The 18,886-nt window shown below is 42.0% G+C and overlaps 1 protein-coding gene and 1 long non-coding RNA gene across 26 annotated transcripts in view; one reads left to right on the top strand and one right to left on the bottom strand.

The window, feature by feature from the left end:
* The first annotated feature begins 4,606 nt into the window (after positions 1–4,606).
* The window catches only part of CSNK1G1 (casein kinase 1 gamma 1), a 53,340-nt gene continuing 39,060 nt past the window's right edge, over positions 4,607–18,886 (top strand). For 6 of the 16 annotated variants that reach the window (XM_083413145.1, XM_083413132.1, XM_083413134.1 and 3 more), the window contains exons 1-2: positions 13,505–13,627; positions 17,506–17,897. In XM_083413145.1, the coding sequence (XP_083269271.1) occupies positions 17,720–17,897 (178 nt within the window). In that variant the 5' untranslated portion in view covers positions 13,505–13,627; positions 17,506–17,719. The other 10 variants (XM_083413136.1, XM_083413140.1, XM_083413135.1 and 7 more) reach the window with 6 other exon arrangements.
* LOC310664280 lies at positions 6,652–13,483 on the bottom strand. 10 transcript variants are annotated; one of them, XR_014504849.1, is made up of 5 exons: positions 13,367–13,483; positions 11,569–12,122; positions 11,211–11,292; positions 7,334–7,415; positions 6,652–6,837 (listed from the first exon to the last, which is right to left on the bottom strand). It is a non-coding gene; the product is annotated as an uncharacterized lncRNA (long non-coding RNA). The 10 variants fall into 10 exon arrangements; XR_014504850.1 differs by lacking the exon at positions 11,569–12,122 and adding an exon at positions 10,842–11,006 and having other exon boundaries at positions 13,367–13,480; XR_014504855.1 differs by lacking the exon at positions 13,367–13,483 and adding an exon at positions 10,842–11,006 and having other exon boundaries at positions 11,569–12,171.

Here is an 18,886-nt window from a genome sequence, read left to right as displayed (position 1 = left end):
ACTGCAATTAATCCAGAATGCGGCAGCTAGACTGGTGACTGGGTGTGGCCACCGGGACAACATAACACCGGTCCTGAGAGATCTGCATTGGCTCCCAGTACGTTTCCAAGCACAATTCAAAGTGTTGGTGCTGACCTTTAAAGCCCTAAAAGGCCTCGGTCCTGTATACCTGAAGGAGCATCTCCACCCACATTGTTCAGCCCGGAGACTGAGATCCAGTGCCGAGGGCCTTCTGGCGGCTCCCTCCCTGCGAGAAGCCACGTTACAGGGAACCAGGCAGAGGACCTTCTTGGTAGTGGCGCCCGCCCCGTGGAACACCCTCCCATCAGTTGTCAAGGAAATAAGCAGCTATCTTATCTTTAAAAGACATCTGAAGGCAGCCCTGTTTAGGAAAGTTTTTAATATTTAATGCTGTATTTTTTAAACACTCGACTGTGAGCCACCCTGAGTGGCTGGGGAAACTCAGCCAGATGGGTGGGGTATAAATAATAAATTATTATTAATTATTATAGTTCACTTTCAGATCTGAGAACTGCAGTTTAAGAGATGCAGGACCTTTAAACATCTGATTAGCAGATATAAAGTACTGTACTTTTCGCTCTATAGGATGCACCCGACCATAGGACGCACCTTGTTTTAGAGGGGGAGAACAAGAGAGAAAAAAATCTCCCTCTCTGCGTAGCGCCCCTTCAGTGAAGCGGCAGGAGAAACGGAGAGGGAAAGCTGCGGAGCGCAGAGAGGGAAAGCTGCAGAGCACCTCTCCAGCGAAGCAAAGCTCCCACTGTGCTTCAGAGGCTTCGCGTTGCTATCGCTGAAGCCATAGAGCCTGCATTCGCTCCATAAGATGCACACACATTTCCCTTTAATTTTTGGAGGGGAAAAAGTGCATCTTATAGAGCGAAAAATACTGTATTTTCCTCCACATTGTGCTGTGAGGCAGAGGAAGATGCTTTGTGCAGACATCTTGCACTATGCTAATGCGAGGTTTCAGGCAGTAAGGAAACAGGAAAGTGTGCTTTGACCTGGTAGCAATGGGAGGATGCGAGAAGTAGAAGAAGGGGCAAGAAGTAGAAGAAGTTAAGGATTTTGCTGGGGAATGGCAGACTTCAAATGACTGTGGATTTGCCACTCCTGCTCTAGGGGTGGTATTCAGCTACCTTTTATTCACAGTAGACCAAGTGAAATAATGAGGATAAATGTTAAATCCTTTAATTTCAGTGGGTTTGAGTAAATCTTAGCTGAATCCCACCCTTAAAGTTGTTACCGGAAAAATCCGAGGGCTCCCTTGGACAAAAAGTAAAGACACCAACCAGAGTAAATTGGAGCAAATCAGCAGCCCGTAGGCTTGGCCTTTATTGTACTGTTGCAGCAGGGTGTTCCCCTCACTCGCAGGAAAGAGGAAAGACCCAGAAAAATGGTGTGCAAGACCTTATAAAAACTTCTGAAATTCCCCTCCTCTAGGTCAAGCCCACCCCCAGAAACAACATGCATACATTACAGAAAGGAGGGGTTGAGGGAGGAGTTGTGGTGGTAACCTGAGTGTCCTGTCACCTGGCTGGTTCCCCTCTTTCCCCCCTCCCATGAGTCATTTTCTGAAGACAAAGGTAGTCGCAGTTACCTGCCCCCTGAGGGGAAATCCAATCACTGTTCTTTTGTTATAGTCCGTGTTGAATCCACTCGTGTATGCAGTCTGTAGTGTAGTTGATGGTCTTTTGTCTAGGACCATCAGGGTTGGCATAGCAACTGGGCAGGGCTCCTGTGGATGTGCTGCTATGCTCAAGGGATTATGGTGGCCTGTATCAAACCTTCCCCATTTTGTAGTCCTTCCTTCATGGAGTAAAATAAAAGTGGAACAGTGCAAATCTGATGTATGGTTGATTTTCTATGAATTTATAACAGAAGTGTAGCGTATGTAGTGTGTGAGTGTGTGTGAAGTCTGTACAAACTGAATGATGGGGCGGGGGGTTCCTGCTACAGGCAGAATCAGAGGGCAGGCACCCATGAGGCAGTAGACGACAGTCAAGGTGGAGAAGTGAAGCTCATGAAAGCAAAGTGAGAGAAGAGGGAAAGGCCAGGGGAGGGCTCAGAAGAGTCTCAACAAATGAAACTGACCTGTAGGAAATGTAACTTGAAAAAAAGAGACGTTGCACATACTTTTGTAAACCAAGAAATCTTTAAAATAGATAGTGTGATGGGAATTTTGAGGTCTTAGATATATGGTAATGTTCATAACCGCATGTACATAGATCAGCACAGGAAGACCGACCTGGAACCATTTTGATTCCTAAACTGACCAAATGTTTTCTCTGCAAGGTCAAAGTGGAAAACCCTCCCCATTGTCTCTTTCCTCACAAATCCTGTCTTAAGGACACATTTAAGATATGAATAGGGTGTGAGCCTGTGACCTGGCCCAGGAACTAAGTATTTATCACTACAAAAGAACGGCCAGGCTCCCCAGGCATTCCAGTCAAGTAACCTGCCAGACAGGAGATAAACAACAACAGGAGAAAAACAATATTCAAATTTCTGTTTTAGACCGCCTTTTCTGTGATGTAGGTATGGTGTATCTGGGGGGTGGTCTTAGGTTACACCCCTTCTGTGATGTAGGTATGATGTTTCTGGGGGTGGTCTTGATCTACAGGGTGGCAATTTCAAAAGTTTCTAAGGCCTTGCACGCCATTTTTCTGGGTCCCTCCTCTCTCCTGCAGGTGAGGATAGCACCCTGTTGCAACAGATCAATAAAGATCAAGCTTACTAGCTGCTTTGCTTCTCAATATTCTCTGGTTGGCCTCTGTTATTCTCTCCTACCAATAGGGAACCTATGTAAGGACTCTATATGGGCTCTTGGATACCCCATAAGGGAAAAGGGCATTTTTTATTTACAACGATAGATAGATAGATAGGTAGATAGAAGGCTTAGGGTGGCTGTGATACACCTGGAAGCAGGAGGGAGAGGAGAACCAGTGTAGGGATCTAAGCAGGGGTGTCATGAATGGTTATGGCAGCAGAAAGCTGGATAGGCATGGGGGATAGAAGATAGAAAAGCTCATACTAGGTGAGAAATGAGCAGTGACCGCGGGGCCTTTGCCAAAGGGACAGAATGCATTTTTGAGAGCCAGTGTATTGAAATTGTTAGTGTGTTGGACCATGACCTGGGAGATCAGGGTTTGAATCCCCACTCAGCCATGAAACTCACAGGGTGACCTTCCGCCAGTCACCACCCCAAACTACCTCACAGGCTCGTGAGGATGAACTGGGGAGGAAAATACACCACTTTGAGCTCCCTGGAAGAAAAGGTGGTAAATAAGTGTAATAAGTAATAAAATGATTTGATTATTGATGTAAGCCTCAAAAATGTATTTTGTATAGTTAAAGTTTTTATCTCTATCTTCAGTATGTTTTATTTTATTGCTACGGCCAGTGTTTTTCCCTCCCTAAATTGTTTAGGGGTACTCTCATTCCTACAAATATTGAAATACTGCCACTCATTGAGGGCAAATTTGGTTCACAAAATGTTTAGGGATATGCATCCCTCCAGAAAAAAAGCATTGGCTATGGCTAGTGACTGATGCAAATAAGGATTTTTCTGATCTTCAAGCAGAAAGAAGAGTCAGAGATAAATCCGCAGGTAAGTGGGACGGTCTCCCTCGGGAGGTTGTGAACGAACTCTCCTTAAGGTTTTTAAGCAGAGCGGGACGGCCCTCACATGGGTGCTTTAGCTGGGTTTCCTGCATGGCAGCGGGTTGGACTAGATGACCCTTGGGGTCCCTTCCAACTCTTCAAGTCTGTTGAAGAGGGCAGCTGGCACAGCCTTCAATGAGGAAGGGGAAGATTGGGAAGGAATGACGAAGGCGCTGAAGCACGCAGGCGAGGGAGCTGCAAGTCCCATTATTTCAGGCTGCAACCCTACGCCTACTTTCCCAGGAGCAGGCCAGGGAACTGAACTGAATGGGGCTTGCACTAGAGTAGACATAGCAGTTCTGCTTCCAGCTGCCCATCCAAACCTTTTGTTGGAAACATTAACTCGGCTACTGTTTCAATATTTTATTTACTGTTATTTACTATTATTTACTATTTACTTTTAATGTTGTATTTTAATGTTTTTAAGTTGTATTCATTCAACTTGTTTTTATTATTGGTTGTTAGCCGCCCTGAGCCTGGCCTTGGCTGGGGAGGGCGGGGTAAAAATAATTTATTATTATTATTATTATTATTATTATTATTATTATTATTATTATTATTATTATTAATTTTAGGATGTAACCCTACGCCTACTTTCCCAGGAGCAGGCCAGGGAACTGAACTGAATGGAGGCTTGCACTAGCGTAGACATAGCAGTTCTGCTTCCAGCTCTCCACCCAACCCTTTTCTTGGAAACATTAACTCGGCTACTTCTCTGGAACGAACGCGTCGCCTTCACCCCTCCGGTTCCTTTTAATCCACGTGTCTCCAATCCTCACAATCAGCGGCTGCTCCACGGGGCGGGGGGGGGAGAGATTCCTCCCTCTCTGAGTCACGTGACCTCCCTCTCGCCACAAAATCCCCTCCAGCTTCCGCTTGGTAACCGAACGCCGTTGCTAAGGCGCGTCCGCCGAGCCCGCGACCCGGAAGCAGTTTTTGTGACGGCGCCTCGGGCCGGCTGGCTTCCCTCCGATAGGGCGCCGGCTGGGCGTAGGGCGTGAGCCCGCAGCAAGAGCTTCCGGGGTGTCCCGCTCTCCCCCCCCCTCCTGAGAGTGCTTCAACGAAGGAGGGGGCAGTGGCTCGGGGTACGCGCCCCCTCCCGCGCCCCCCCCTGCCCCCACCCCCACCCCGGGAGAAGCGGCCTTTCCTCAGGACGGTAGGAGGTCAGGGCGGGTACCGGCGTTATAGAGCGCTCGTTTGCGGCGTTGACTTTTCCCTCAGCGCAGAGGCGCCTCCGGCTGCTGCTTTACCTCCGAGGAGGGCGGCGCGGGGGGCGTCTCTCTGTGCCATTAACGGCGGTCGACTGGGCCTGCCGTTGCGAGGCAGGGCGAGAGGAAGGGGGGATTTGGGGAGGTGGGGGCGCTCCCTCGGCTCAGGCATGTTCTGACTTGCCCAGGCCTCGCTTCCCTGATAACACTTTGCGCGCCTGGCGTGAAGCGCTTATGCTTGTGGTTGCCCAAAGTGGAGGCTTCGTGTGCCCCGGTTTTTTGGGGGGTGGGATGCCTGGAGCAGAGTTTCGCCTTTCTCCCGCCATGCTGAAGAACGGAGCCTTTTCAGCCATGCAGGAGCTTTTGCGCAGGTGTTTCCAGGCTTCTTTGTGTGTGTGTGTTGCTTTTCCGCTGCAACCTGTTTTCAGAATAGTAATGGTGATTGTAGATGCCCTAACTCGATGTACTCTAGCAAAACGTTCACTGGCTCCTAAGGGGTATTTGATCAAAAAGTTCGCGCGCGTGTGTGTGTGTGAGAGAGAGACTCCTAGTTTCGTAGCTTCTAGGTTTTGCCCTCCGACCAGCTCTGCCTTTGAAGACAATAGTGCTGCTGCTATGATGCTTCCTACCGCCAAAGGAGACCAAATTGCTATTAGGGGTTCAGGCCAATGGTCAGTCTAGCTCAGCCTTTTGTCTACAAGATTTGGTCATATTGGGGCGGTATTGGTAAATTAAGGGGCACTATACAAAATAATCCTGCCAAAGATTAGGAAATCGTATGTTTGTCAGTCTTTTTTAAAAGAACATTTCTGATACAGGGTTGTGACGCACAAATCCCGTGAAACACACTTCTACTGGCTAGCTGCACATGGTGTGGAAAACATGGTTTGTCTTTTTTTCTTTAAACCTGTTGGGGGTCACACATAGTGTTTATGAGTCAAGTTTCTGGCAATTTTGAAATGCTCCGGAGCATGCAGCCTTTTGCGCCTCTGTGTAGGAAGCCAAGCTAAACAATTTAGGAAGAGTAAGGATGTGACTCCATTAAAGGAACTTGGAAGTTTTTTTGCTTTCTTTCTGCTATGGGCCTGTTGAGCATATTGTTTTTCTTTTCTAAGCCTTGATGATTCCATAGACAAAATGCAGCAGTTTATTGTTATTACCCTTTATGTAGAGATCTAAACTAATGCTGATCTGTTGCTGTGCTTCTTAATATGCCTTGTTTCTGCATTTTACTAGTTGTGGGGCTGAAAGAGGATTGTTTGTATGAAGAAAAATAATTTGCTGTTCGGATTGTATTAGCTTGTAATTTTTTAAAAAATTGTTTATTTGGTGTTTGTTCGGTTGATACTACCATGTGTGCAAGATTCATATGGTGTCCAAGGGTGCCAAGATGTGTGCCAAAATTATACTAGTGTATCTCTGTGTTTGTTAAAAATATGCAGCTGAAAACCAGAGGTAATCTTAAACATAGTTACTTGAAACTAGGTCTTGTTAAATCAGTCTCTCAAGTCATGCTTAAAGTTTGGCTGTCTTATTGTAGTGCAGATGGAATGCCTGCATATGCTTCTGCACTACATTATTTATAAAATACAACTTGTTTATTTCAGGGGGGGGGAGCAGCAAATTTGTTTAATTCTTTGTTAGGACCTGAGTGAATCTTATATGTGGTATATGAAGTATATTACCAGAGGATGTTTCGATCTCCACTACCGTGGGTGACCTGTCACTCTGCACCTACAGAAAACTCCCAATTTATGCAGGGTTTCGTTCCAAGGCACCACACATTGTGTATATTTGAAACACCATTGAAAAAGCCTGCAAACGCCCCAACCTGTTCCACTTCTTTTTGTAATGTTTTTGGGTCACTTCCGGGTTTGATGCAATGTGCGCGTGAGCAGCTACAAACATTGCGCGCTCCTAAAATGGTCACTGTCTTCCTGTTAGAAAGCTGTAGAATAGATTTTTTAAAAAATTATTACTAAAACTGAAGGCTGCATGATTCAGAAATAGAGCAAATTTCACAGACACAAGCAAAAATATAATTTTAGCAATTTTTATTCTGGTAGCCTGACATTTAAGTACACATCTAGGAGTTAGCATCATTGATATTACAGTGGTACCTTGGTTTACAACCATAATCCGTTCTGGAGGTCTGGTTGTAAACCAAAACAGGTTGTAACCCAAGGCGTGTTTTCGGCAATGGGGTCTCCCCCCCCAAAATTGGTTGTAATCCCAAAAAAGGGACACACACTTCCGGGCTTGACGTGGTTGTAATAGAAAACGGTTGTAAACCAAAGCGGTTGCAAACCAAGGTACCGCTGTACTGGAATGTGACTAAATTCTTTTAGCAGTGTGTGGTACTAGTGTTGATTTATCAAACATGTTAGGTTCATAAATTACTGGAGCCATGGCTAATTTATGGGATTGATGTCGCTTAGACTTACCTGCTCTACTTGTGCAATAAGGGTGTTCTTCCCATGTGATTTGCAAACTTCCAAACTTCTGCCTGCAGTATACACCTGGTAGCTGAAAATGACAGATTTTTATACTTAAATTAGTTGTCTTTAATAGAATCCAGCACATTTCAGAAGGTGGTGCCAGTTCTAAACTAATGCCTGGTAGCTATTTTTGAGGGGATAGTGAAAGTGAATCCAGCAGTGACAGAGGTGTTGGGGTGTGTGTGCAGGGTATGTGCCACGTAGAGGTTTCTTTGTGTAGTGGTACCTCGGGTTAAGTACTTAATTTGTTCCAGAGGTCCGTTCTTAACCTGAAACTGTTCTTAACCGGAAGCACCACTTTAGCTAATGGGGCCTCCTGCTGCCACTGCGCCGCCGGAGCACGATTTCTGTTCTCATCCTGAAGCAAAGTTCTTAACCCGAGGTAATATTTCTGGGTTAGCGGAGTCTGTAACCTGAAGTGTATGTAACCCGGGTACCACTGTACTGAATCTTGAATCTTTCTTATCTTTGTGACACTTTGTTTGCAATAGTCTTCATTCATTGTGCAATTTATAGGATTGACTGCTACATTGTTGTTAACGTGGAGTTACTATTGAAAATGGTTTGGAACAGGCATAGGCAAACTCGGCCCTCCAGATGTTTTGGGATTCCCATCATCCCTGACCACTAATCCTTTTAGCTAGGGATGATGGAAGTTGTAGTCCCAAAACATCTGGAGGGCTGAGTTTGCCTGTGCATGGTTTGGAACATCTGGTGCAAAATGCTGCATCCTGCCCTACCTACTGTATTTTTTGCACCATAACACTCACTTTTTCCCTCCTAGAAAGGGGAAATGTCTGTGCTTGTTATGGAGCGAATGCCTGCGGGTGGCGAGGGGATCTGCTGCAGTCGTGAGCAGAGGATCCATGGTTCCCCTTCCTTCCCTCCTCTGTGGTTACAAAGCATGGATCCACATGGATCCTCAGGATTTTTGCATTGGGCTACTCCAAACTCACTGTCAGATCACATGTCTGTGGCCACAGCATGAACCACAAAAATCATATATCCACTATTTCGTTTAGAATATTTTTTTTCGTTTTCCTCCTCTAAAAACTATGTGTGTGTTATGGTCTGGTGCGTGTTATAGAGCGAAAAATACGGTAGCTGATACTGGGAAGAGGAAATTGGTCCTACCAGTGTTGCAGCATTACCTTGGTTCCGTATTAACTTCTGGGACTAGTTCAAAGTGACTGTGTTTGTTTTTATAAAGCTGTTTATGGCACAGACCTTGCAAATGTAAACTCAACTGTACCTTGAACAGCTACCAACCCACATGCAGATCGAGAAAATGTTAGGGAACTGCAGTGGGAGCCTCTTTTCAAGGTGGTCATCTGCTCATAATAATAAATTATTGTCATTATTATGTAAAGGGAAGCTTTTAAATGTTTTATTATGTTTTGATATACTTTGGAAGCCTCCCAGAGTGGCTGGAGCAACCCAGTCAGATGGACGGGGTACAAATAAATTATTATTATTATTATTATTATTATTATTCATTGAAATGGATAACTCAGGGAAATGCTTTGAACTCAATCTAGAGGCTGTGTAACATTTCTATTAGGCATGCTTTTAGATATGTTAGTAGCCTTGGTTTGGATTACAGTACAGATGAGTATGTATTAGGTTTCCATATACTGTATGTGGGGTCTAAGACCAGTTAAAATAGTTGAAGCTTTTGTTTCATGTTAAAAAACAGAAAGCTTCATTTGGTGCTGTCTTCTGAACACTTTTATGATAAATAGGTGGGCAAGGCCTTGGTTACCATTTTCCCTAGTTATTATATACAGCTTATTGCAGGTGCTTTATAAACACAAAATGACTGAGCAATGATGCCTGCCATGGTAGAACGTCTGTGTGGCATTTGCTATTACGCTGCTTTTCATTACTGGGTAACTTATGTAACCTGGAGAGAGCATAAATATTAAGATAATTTATTCTAACCTATGATTTATGGGTGCAGTAGAACTTATTGCTGCAGAAAAAAATCCAGCCTCTTTGCGCTATCAGGGTTCAGATATCCTGTAGCCACCTACTTGTTCAGTTTCTCAGCACTGATGCGTGGGTACAACTGTGAACTGCATCCATGGTAACCACTTTTAGCTGTTGACTGAACTACAAATAAGTGGCTAAACTATGCAGATTTATTCAAAATGTTTATAGACATTGATATACAGTGGTACCTCGGGTTACAGATGCTTCAGGTTACCGACTCCTCTAACCCAGAAATAGTACCTCAGGTTAAGAACTTTGCTTCAGGATGAGAACAGAGATTGGGCGGTGGTGGTGTGGCAGCAGTGGGAGGCCCCATTAGCTAAAGTGGTACCTCAGGTTAAGAACAGTTTTAGGTTAAGAACGGACCTTCAGAACGAATTAAGTTCTTAACCCGAGGTACCACTGTATATGGTGGGTTGGTAAATTTAGGTCACGGCATTTGCTTGCCTGTCCAGAGAAGTGGAACTCATCTTGGCTTGTTCATTTTCAGAGCAAGACTCCAAACCCCAGTCAAATTCTAAGCTCTGCTTCTGCTTTGTTCTTCTGGTTTAGAGTGTTGGGGATGACGGTGAGTTTGCACAAGTGGAGCATTGCTCTCCCAATAATTCCAGAACTCTTAAGGCCAGAAGAACCCAGTCTCTGTTATTCTCCCTGCAACACACACTCATTAATCCATCTCTCAAGGGGGATTTCACTTTAGATTATGATGATTGCCCCCATCAGAGCTCCACTCTTTGCCCCCACCCGGCCTTCACCAAATTACTCTCTCAATCTCTCTGGACTCCATTTTCAGTCTTCCTCTGAAGGCCAGGCAGCTACAAGCCTCAGCATGCCTGCATCCATTGAACAATCCCTATATGATGTGTTGCTAGGTCTCACCCCTGTTTGCTGTGGTGGGGACAATTCCCCCATATCAGCTCTTTCCTTCATACACAGAAAAACCTGAGGGAGGGCATTGGGATGGAGCACCCCTCTATTAACCCTCCCTCCCAACATTCAGCAGGCCTTCAGGACAGAGCAATATACCATAGAGAAAGGGTGGTCCCAATCAATGCCTCCAACCAATCCAGTTTGCAGCATTTCCCAATCTTTATCTTTTATTCATTCAGAGAGCAGAGGAGCTACATTAAGAGTGTGAGTGTGGCAGGCTATAGCTTGCCTTTATAATATTTTTATTGCTTTGCCTGAAAGGTTTGTGAGTTGAGAGAGAGGGGTAGGCTTGGTGGACTTGAAGATGAAGTGCTGCCAAACATCAGAAAGATCATGTCAGTGACTGTGTTTATCAAATTAATTTTTGAAAACTGAGCAGAGGACAACATGGAAGGGGAAGGTGGGTTACCATCACCAACTTGTCCCCCAAATAATATATTTTGTTGCCCCCTTGTTCTGTTGTCAGAAATAGCAGCTGGTGAGGACATTTGGAAGAAAGAGGGGAGATTATGCAAGCTTCTGTTCCTCCCACCTCCATTGCCTACTTTCCTTCTTTAAAAATTTGGGCTTGACTCTCCTTTCATTATAGAAGTTGTAAAGTTTCTTCTTTCCCTCAGGATTAGTAAAATAAGACTTCGGTCCTTGAGAGTAAGTCCTCTAGAGCCCAAGAGAGGATTACTTCTGAGGAGACAGAGGCCTGTTATAAATGTTGGAAGACTGTTAATATTAGTATTACCCCAAAATTTATCAGGTGCTTATTGTAAACAGTGAAATCAGAGGGAAATGAAATGTGGGAAATCTGGATTTAGTTTTTCCATTTAATCTCACTGTTTACACTCCACCTATCTAACATGTGTATATGTCTGTATACAAATATACCATGCCACTTACATTTACTTACAACCTGGGATAAAAACTTCATGCATCTGGATTGAACAGTGGTCCATGAAAGCTCCTGCCATGATACATTTGTTATTTGTTTTCTGAAAAAGAAAGACTTATGATAATTATTGTTTTATATTTTGAGTGTACCAGTGCCACTTAGCCCCCTAACTTTAGCACTATACAGTGCTGCTTACTGAAATCAGAGTTCATTCAGTATGGATACAGAGAGGAAAAGGTGGAAGTATTTCATCGTACTCCATACCACAGGACTCGGCTCCCAATTATTTTACCTCCCCAGTATAGTTAAATTTACAATGCAATCCTATACATGCCTACTCAAGCTAATCCCATTGAATTCATTGAAGCTTATTTACAGATAAGTGGACTGAGGATGGCAGTCTTAGTTGATTTTAAAATATATGTGTGAAGTTTTCCATAGGGTTGCTGCCTAAATTCTAAAGAAAGAATGTTGCCATCTGTTGTTGAGTCAAGCTTGCACATGCTAGGGTTTTGCCCCAGTAGGAATCATGGAACTTTGCTGAAAATTGCCACAGCAACAAAAACAACAACTATAATAATAGTAACATATGTGTTAGAGTTCTAATCTGAGCAGTGCAAGCTGGTAGACAATTGAGCTGGATGTTGATCATGTACACCAGAGGTTTTCAACCTTTCTGAGTCCACTGCTCCCTTGACCAACCATTCTTTCTGCAGCTCCCCTGTTGCCTGCGGGCAGCCCCTCACCTCTTTTTGAACACCCTCCCTTGTGAAGTGTTCCCTCGGCCTCCTCTTCTCTCCTCTCTCCTTGGGAGTCCACTGGACAACAGCCCCTGGTCTCTGAGCTTACATGCCACAAGAAATGTGGCATCCCAAGTACCCAAAACCTTTTAGGTAACAAGATTCTGAAGACTCAGCTGTACAGGCAGTCCTGCAAAGCACATTATCTTGCGAATGGAGTATTCATAAACATGCTATTATAGAGGTACTGCTGAAAAAAAATGAATTAGGTTGTGATCCCAATCCCATTTGCCTGAGGGCAGGTTCTTTTGAATTCAGTAGCGTCTATTTCTGTGTTGAAATGTTTAGGATTCTGCGGTTAGGCCTGTTCTTCCAAGAATTCTGATATAGCAAACATATTTAACTGTGACTGCAGTACTTGATGAACCTGCGACTTAATATATTTGGTTAAGAGTATCTATGTACATACCCGTATTTGTAAATATTAATTGTTCAAATGACTTATGATTGTCCACTACTGCTGAGGCTAACCCCCATTAATGTTTCTGGTGGTCCGTTAATAATTGCCATGAAAAATGTGATATTAAAAATGAGTCATTGATGTGAATTGTATATTAGTTCACTTGTTTTGAAAAAAAGATTACCGTAATTGTTAAAATGTGTGACTGAATTGTAAAATATATTAACATTGACAATATACACAATCTCCCCCCCCCCCCCCGGTGGTGACTAGACATTCTGTTGTTGCGCCCATAGTCTAGGTTTAAGGAGCCATTTAGTGAATAGCTTACATATCTGAGTTTCTAACACGGTATTGAGTACCTCTGGTGAAGACTTGCTTGTCATTGCTGAAACTTTTGGAATATTGCTCTGGTCCCAGCTTTTTATGCAGCTATAGATAAAGCATGGCTCCAAATACCTCTCCAGCCCCAGTAGACATACTTCTCATTCATTCTTGACACCAAGTGATTAAACTGTTTTATTCTGGGCTAAACATTAATAGTTTTGTGTTCTGTCTTTTCATGCCTGAATATGAGCAGAAAGATATCTGTTTCTACAGACCAGAAAGAGGAGCTGTTGGTTGGTTGGTCACATACACAAAGTAGACATATGAAATATTAGGGTTATTCTTCCTTCACAGAGCTCTTTTAAGTGCTAAAGAACTTGCAGAAAGAGAATAATTCCAGTATGTATTGATTTATAAATCTTGTTGGACAGAGTCAGTGCTGTGCATAATAGAATTGTACCCAATTTTAGTCATGCTCACTACTAAAATTAATGGATGTGTCTAATATAGAGATCTTAATTTCAGTGTGTCTACTCAGGGTAGAACTTAGCTGGATACAACCCATAGTTTTTAAAGTGCTCAGTAAATTCTAAGTGTAATACACATGACTTCAAAATAATACACGTGACTTTTCGATTATTACTTACTATTTTTAAACGGCAAAATATTATTCAACGTGAGGACTCCTTGCCTTCCTAATGGTTGTGATTATACTCGCTGAATAACACTTGAACAGCATTATGTTATCACAGCCACCTAAGTTCTATGAGTCTCTCACATTCTAGGGTGATGCAGCTTCTCAACATCAACCGGCCAATTGGGTTTTACAGAAGACATGTAACTTGGAACATAAAGATTTTTCTGGGTTAAACGACAAAATGCTATTGTACCTATCCTTTCTGAGCCAGGTATGTCAAAATAATTAGATTAATGGGGAGTCTAAGAGGATAGTAGTTAGAAAAATAGCCTATTATAGCAGCCATTAAAAAAATACGGAAAATTAGATATTGCCTTAAATTTTCACAAAATCAGATCATACAGTTTTTCAAACATATCTGCATTACAGTACTACATCTGACATTACCTTTTTCCTAAACAGAAATGAAGCAAATTGGAATTCTGTTTCTTTTGTATTTTCTACTTGGGCTTTTTATCTTTTGCTTTTGCAGCCGGGTATACATAATTTACATAGGAAGCCGCCTTATACCAGGTCAGACAGTTGATCCATCTTGTGAAGTATTGTCTACTCTGACTGGCAGTGGCCTCTCAGTTCCATCCAAATGAGATCACAAAGCCACCTTACACTTCGTATGGTGCAATATCCACATATGGACTGGACAGTAAAATGCCAACTGATTGGTGAGCTTGAATGGCCATTAACCAATATTTTAGGCTAGTTTGTCTTGCATATTTTGAACTTGTGGAGGCATCTTAAGTTATCTGAGCTGCTGTCACCACCACTGCCTTGCCCAGCAACAACTACTATCTTTTAGTGGGTGAGCGTGAGGAGATTCTCATGTGCAGTGACATATCTAGTGGCTGTGTACAAAAATCTATTAATTGGAATGAATGTATATGGAAGTTTGTTCTAGCAAAAGTGCTGTTCCCTCAACAGATGTGGAATTTTCTTGTGGGGAAAACAGTAGGCTTTCTCATCTTAACAGAAATAGCTTTGAGTTGTATATGTCTGCAGTGTACAGAGTCAGAGGCTGGCTTTGGTAATATGGTGCCCTAAGCAAGGGTTAAACCACAGAGCCTAGGACTTGCCGATCAGACGTTTGGCGGTCCGAATCCCCGTGATGGGGTGAGCTCCCGTTGCTCGGTCCCTGCTCCTGCCAACCTAGCAGTTCGAAAGCACGTCAAAGTGCAAGTAGATAAATAGATACCGCTCCGGCGGGAAGTTAAACGGCGTTTCCGTGCGCTGCTCTGGTTCGCCAGAAGTGACTTTGTCATGCTGGCCACATGACCCGGAAGCTGTACGCCGGCTCCCTTGGCCAATAAAGCGAGATGAGCGCCGCAACCCCAGAGTCTGTCACAACTGGACCTAATGGTCAAGGGTCCCTTTACCTTTAAGCAAGGACAAAATGTGATGCCCCCCTTAAGTTTGAGTAGGTACTTGTGTAAATATAGGTGGTGGTGGTGGTTGTTGTTGTTGTTGTTGTTGTTATTGTTGTTATGCACCCCTTCGGCTCTGCACCTTTTTGGGGGGAACTGTCTAAACTTCCCTAAATCCGATGCTGAGAATGGTAATTGCCTAATGCTGTTAGAGTGTTACAAAGGTATTACATTATTTTTGATTGAATAAAGTACTGTTAAAACAATACTTTAAAACTCTTTATTAAAAAGCATTTCACAAATTATTTATTCTAAAAGAGAAAATGGTTCATATGGGTTCTCCCCCAGTTCTTTCCCCCCCGTCCCGCTGTTGGAAGGCTAAATGCTTTGCATGAATCAGTTCTTTGGTTCAGTATCAGTTTTTAGCTTTTGGGTAGTAGAGCTGGAGAAAACTGTTGGTCAGAGCGGACAAGGCTAGGCAAGATGGACCAATATTCGGACTTGGTATATGACAGCTTCTTTTGTTCATATAACATAGTTTATCCTTTAGTGAAAATGTCGGGTACCAGACTTAAAACCCCCTATCTCTACCATCTCTACCTGTTTTTAAGCAAGTTAAAGAGTGACTGAACTAAGTAAAGGTTCCAGGAGCTCTGAAAATACATTCTAGGGTTGTCAAACAGCAGAATATGGCAAGTAAAAATTTAGGATAACAGAATACAATATTAGTAACTATTTCTGTTTCATTTTTTAAAAATGCATTTGGATATGGCTATTGTTTGAGATTATGTTTTAGAATAAAACTGTTCCCATACGGTAATGTTAGTTTAGTGCATGGACACTAGCTTGTCTTGTCTTTATTATGCGGGCTCAGTTTATTTGTATCTTAAAAGTTTCTGACAATCTTCAGGACTGTATTGCAGAAGAGGTGCTGTGATGAGCAGAAAAGTACATATAATTAGGAATACAAGTTAATGCAATCAGAGTAATTTGAGTCAAACTGAATGTACAGCTTTAATACACGAGAAGGATTAGGGAATTTTATAATAGGGAAGCAATCCAAACTCATGGTAATAGGCTGTTATCAGGCCCCTAGGAAGATAAAACCTTGTCATTTCTAATGTTTTGTTTTATAAATTGACTTATATGAAATAAGCTGCACAACTTCAATGAAGTCTGATTCCTATGGTGTATTCAAATTAAGTCAACAAGGCTCTGTCTTTCTTTGAATGTGCATATTAATGTCAAAGTGCAAGTATAATTGGTCAGTCTAAAGTTAAAAGTATCCCAGCCTGTTAAGGAACTATTTTAATTAATTTTTTTTACTTTTCTGTTATAAATCTCCCTCAAAGGAAGTATTTTATATCAAGCAGACAACAATTCTTAAATGTTAGGCAATAGTGATACAGAGAACTTGATATTTGGCTGAAAAATTTAAAAGGACATGGATATGAACTATTTCTTAGTGAGATACATTTACCGAGAATGTTTACAACTATCTCTAGAGCTGGCAGTAATAGACATTATGTTTTGGGTCTGTGATGTCTCCAGAATCTGAGGACTTAGCTTTTGTGTTCTTGGCTGGGGATTGGGCAAGTAACCATCAGTAATGACAGACTTTAAATTTGTTTCATGATTAGTGGGGCTAAGTGTGAAGGGTACACTGTTAGGCAAAGAAGTATTGCCTCTCTTATGCCAGTTTGATGAATAAGGCATTTAAAAGTGTTGGAGTCTGTGTGTGTGTGTGTGTGTGTGTGTGTGTGTGAAATTGACTTTCTTTCTAACATTTAAAAACTGAAGCTGTGACAATGCTTAATATAATCAGCATTAGGTTGAAGAATTTTATCATGTCTGCTTTTGAAACCAACTTTATGTTAAACATTTCATACCCCATCTTCAGTTTGAAAACTTCTAGGGCTGCTTACAATATAGAATTTAAAGTCTTTTAAATCTGTTTTAATGCAGAAGCAATTGCTGCTATGTTTTGTAGCATTTTAAATTGTATTTATACTTACTTTGTTTTAAATACCATTTAAAATGCTACAAAACAAAGCAGCAACCACTTCTGCATTAAGACAGATTTAACAAACTTTAAGAGAACTCTGGGGTTTGACTGAGATTGCCTTGTAGAATTCTACATAGCACATATCATGTTTAAAATTCGTAATCTTAATTTTGCAAAATATAATGTTGAAATTGTATTCATAATGCAGAAATGCAAAAGCCTTGCATATAACAAACCTAAAAACCTTGCATATAACAAACTCTGGCTACCCTTACTTTACCCAAAGCATTAGCTGACAAACTGTGTGATTTGTATGATGTACGAATGCATTTGTGTTCTTGGGCGTTATTTCTGTCAGGCGTTATTTGTCCCTTTGTTCTGTACATCTAGACTCATGAACATTGTTCATAAGTGTAGCCAGATCCACTTCTTTGTTACCTGATATAAAGCTAAGATATTCTTCTAATATCTTAGATTGAAAAGTGTGAGACTTTTGGAATGGAGGAAAACTGCCGTTTCCATAGCTGGGAATGGCTATGGGCAGTGTCCATCTCTATTCAAGTTTATATTTTCCACAGTGAGAAACAACAAATGGTTACACTGACACTGGCAACCTGATGAAAATGCTGATTCCAAAATAGCTATCATTGAATTCTATTTTAGTGAACAGCTTGTTCTTTTATAAATAGGATTTTGATCTTACAATTGCCCTTTTTTCTGTTGTAGGTTATATAAGATTCTCCCCTACCTTGTGGAGGACTCTGGAGTTGCCCATCGAATGTTCGGTGGAAGAACACGAATAACCTGGATATGGTGCCAAAAGATCTCCAAATGATTTTATAGTTTGACCCAATGATTCTTCTGGATATATATTTCTCTCTTCAAGAATAAGTGCAAAGTCCAAATCCTGCTCACTGGAAGATATTTTTATTTTAAGATCATGGACCATCTTACTAGGGAGAAAGATGAAAGGCGAACCGGAAAAGGAAATCCAACAAGAAGTTCACACACTTCCCGAGCATCAAGTTCCACTTCAGCCTCTGGTGTTCTTATGGTTGGGCCCAATTTCAGAGTTGGCAAGAAGATAGGCAGTGGAAATTTCGGAGAGCTCAGGCTAGGTAAGAGCATATAACTTTCACAGGTTGTAAACAGGGCTACACTATTTAGTTAAAATCTTTGGATCAGCTAAAAAGGTGTCCCTAATTGTGCAATTAATGTACAGTACATTAGGGGATGCCCTTTCTAAGGCAGTTTTTGCTGCAGTATATACATACCTCATCCAAAACGTATGTTTTTCATATTGTTTCATATGAAAGTTATAATTAACACTTCTTTACTTGGGTGACATCTTTCTTCCCCCCCCCCCCCCTTTTCTGCTCAGGAAGTTTTAATATGCTATTTTTTACTATACATAACTTGGTTTAGCTGAGTAATTTCCATATATACAGAAAATGATGAAGCTTATATAAATTTATAAACAATGCTTAATGCAGTTCTTTCTTGAGCAGCTGTTTTTCAGAATTCTACAGTATATAATTTACTGTTCCATAATACTGCTAAATGAAATTTTCCCATATAAACAAGCAATTATTTTGCTTTTATTTTTTAGAGCAGATAAAATAATTAAAGCCCAGTATAATACCCACCAGTTTGTACTGGTTTAACTGGTTGCTGCAGAATGCTGTTTCTTAAAATGAGATGATGATATCCATTATTTCCTATGGGAACATTTCTAACCCTTGCTACCCCCCTCCACTCTGCCTGAAACTGCAGCAGCCAATCAGCTAAAGGCAAACAAAGGAAAAACTGATTTGACTGATCTCTCTCCCTCCCCCTCCCCCACATGGTTTCTGCCTAAAATTGCTTCCTCCAACCAGCAAAACACAAACAAGTAAGAAGGTAGGCAAACTCCAGTTGTTCGGATATCTGAGCCAGCCTTATGTAGTGAAGTTTGCATATAATCCTTTTTGTTCAGATAACTGAGATTTCAGATAACAAGTGTTTTGATAGCGGGATCCGTGTGTACAATATTACAGTGGTGCCTCGCAAGACGAAATTAATTCGTTCCGCGAGTGTCTTCGTCTAGCGGTTTTTTCGTCTTGCGAAG

This window comes from Podarcis tiliguerta, assembly GCF_965153285.1.
Source record: "Podarcis tiliguerta genome assembly, chromosome: 14".
Classification (NCBI taxonomy): domain Eukaryota; kingdom Metazoa; phylum Chordata; class Lepidosauria; order Squamata; family Lacertidae; genus Podarcis; species Podarcis tiliguerta.
This window is presented reverse-complemented; position numbering and strand designations above follow the sequence as displayed.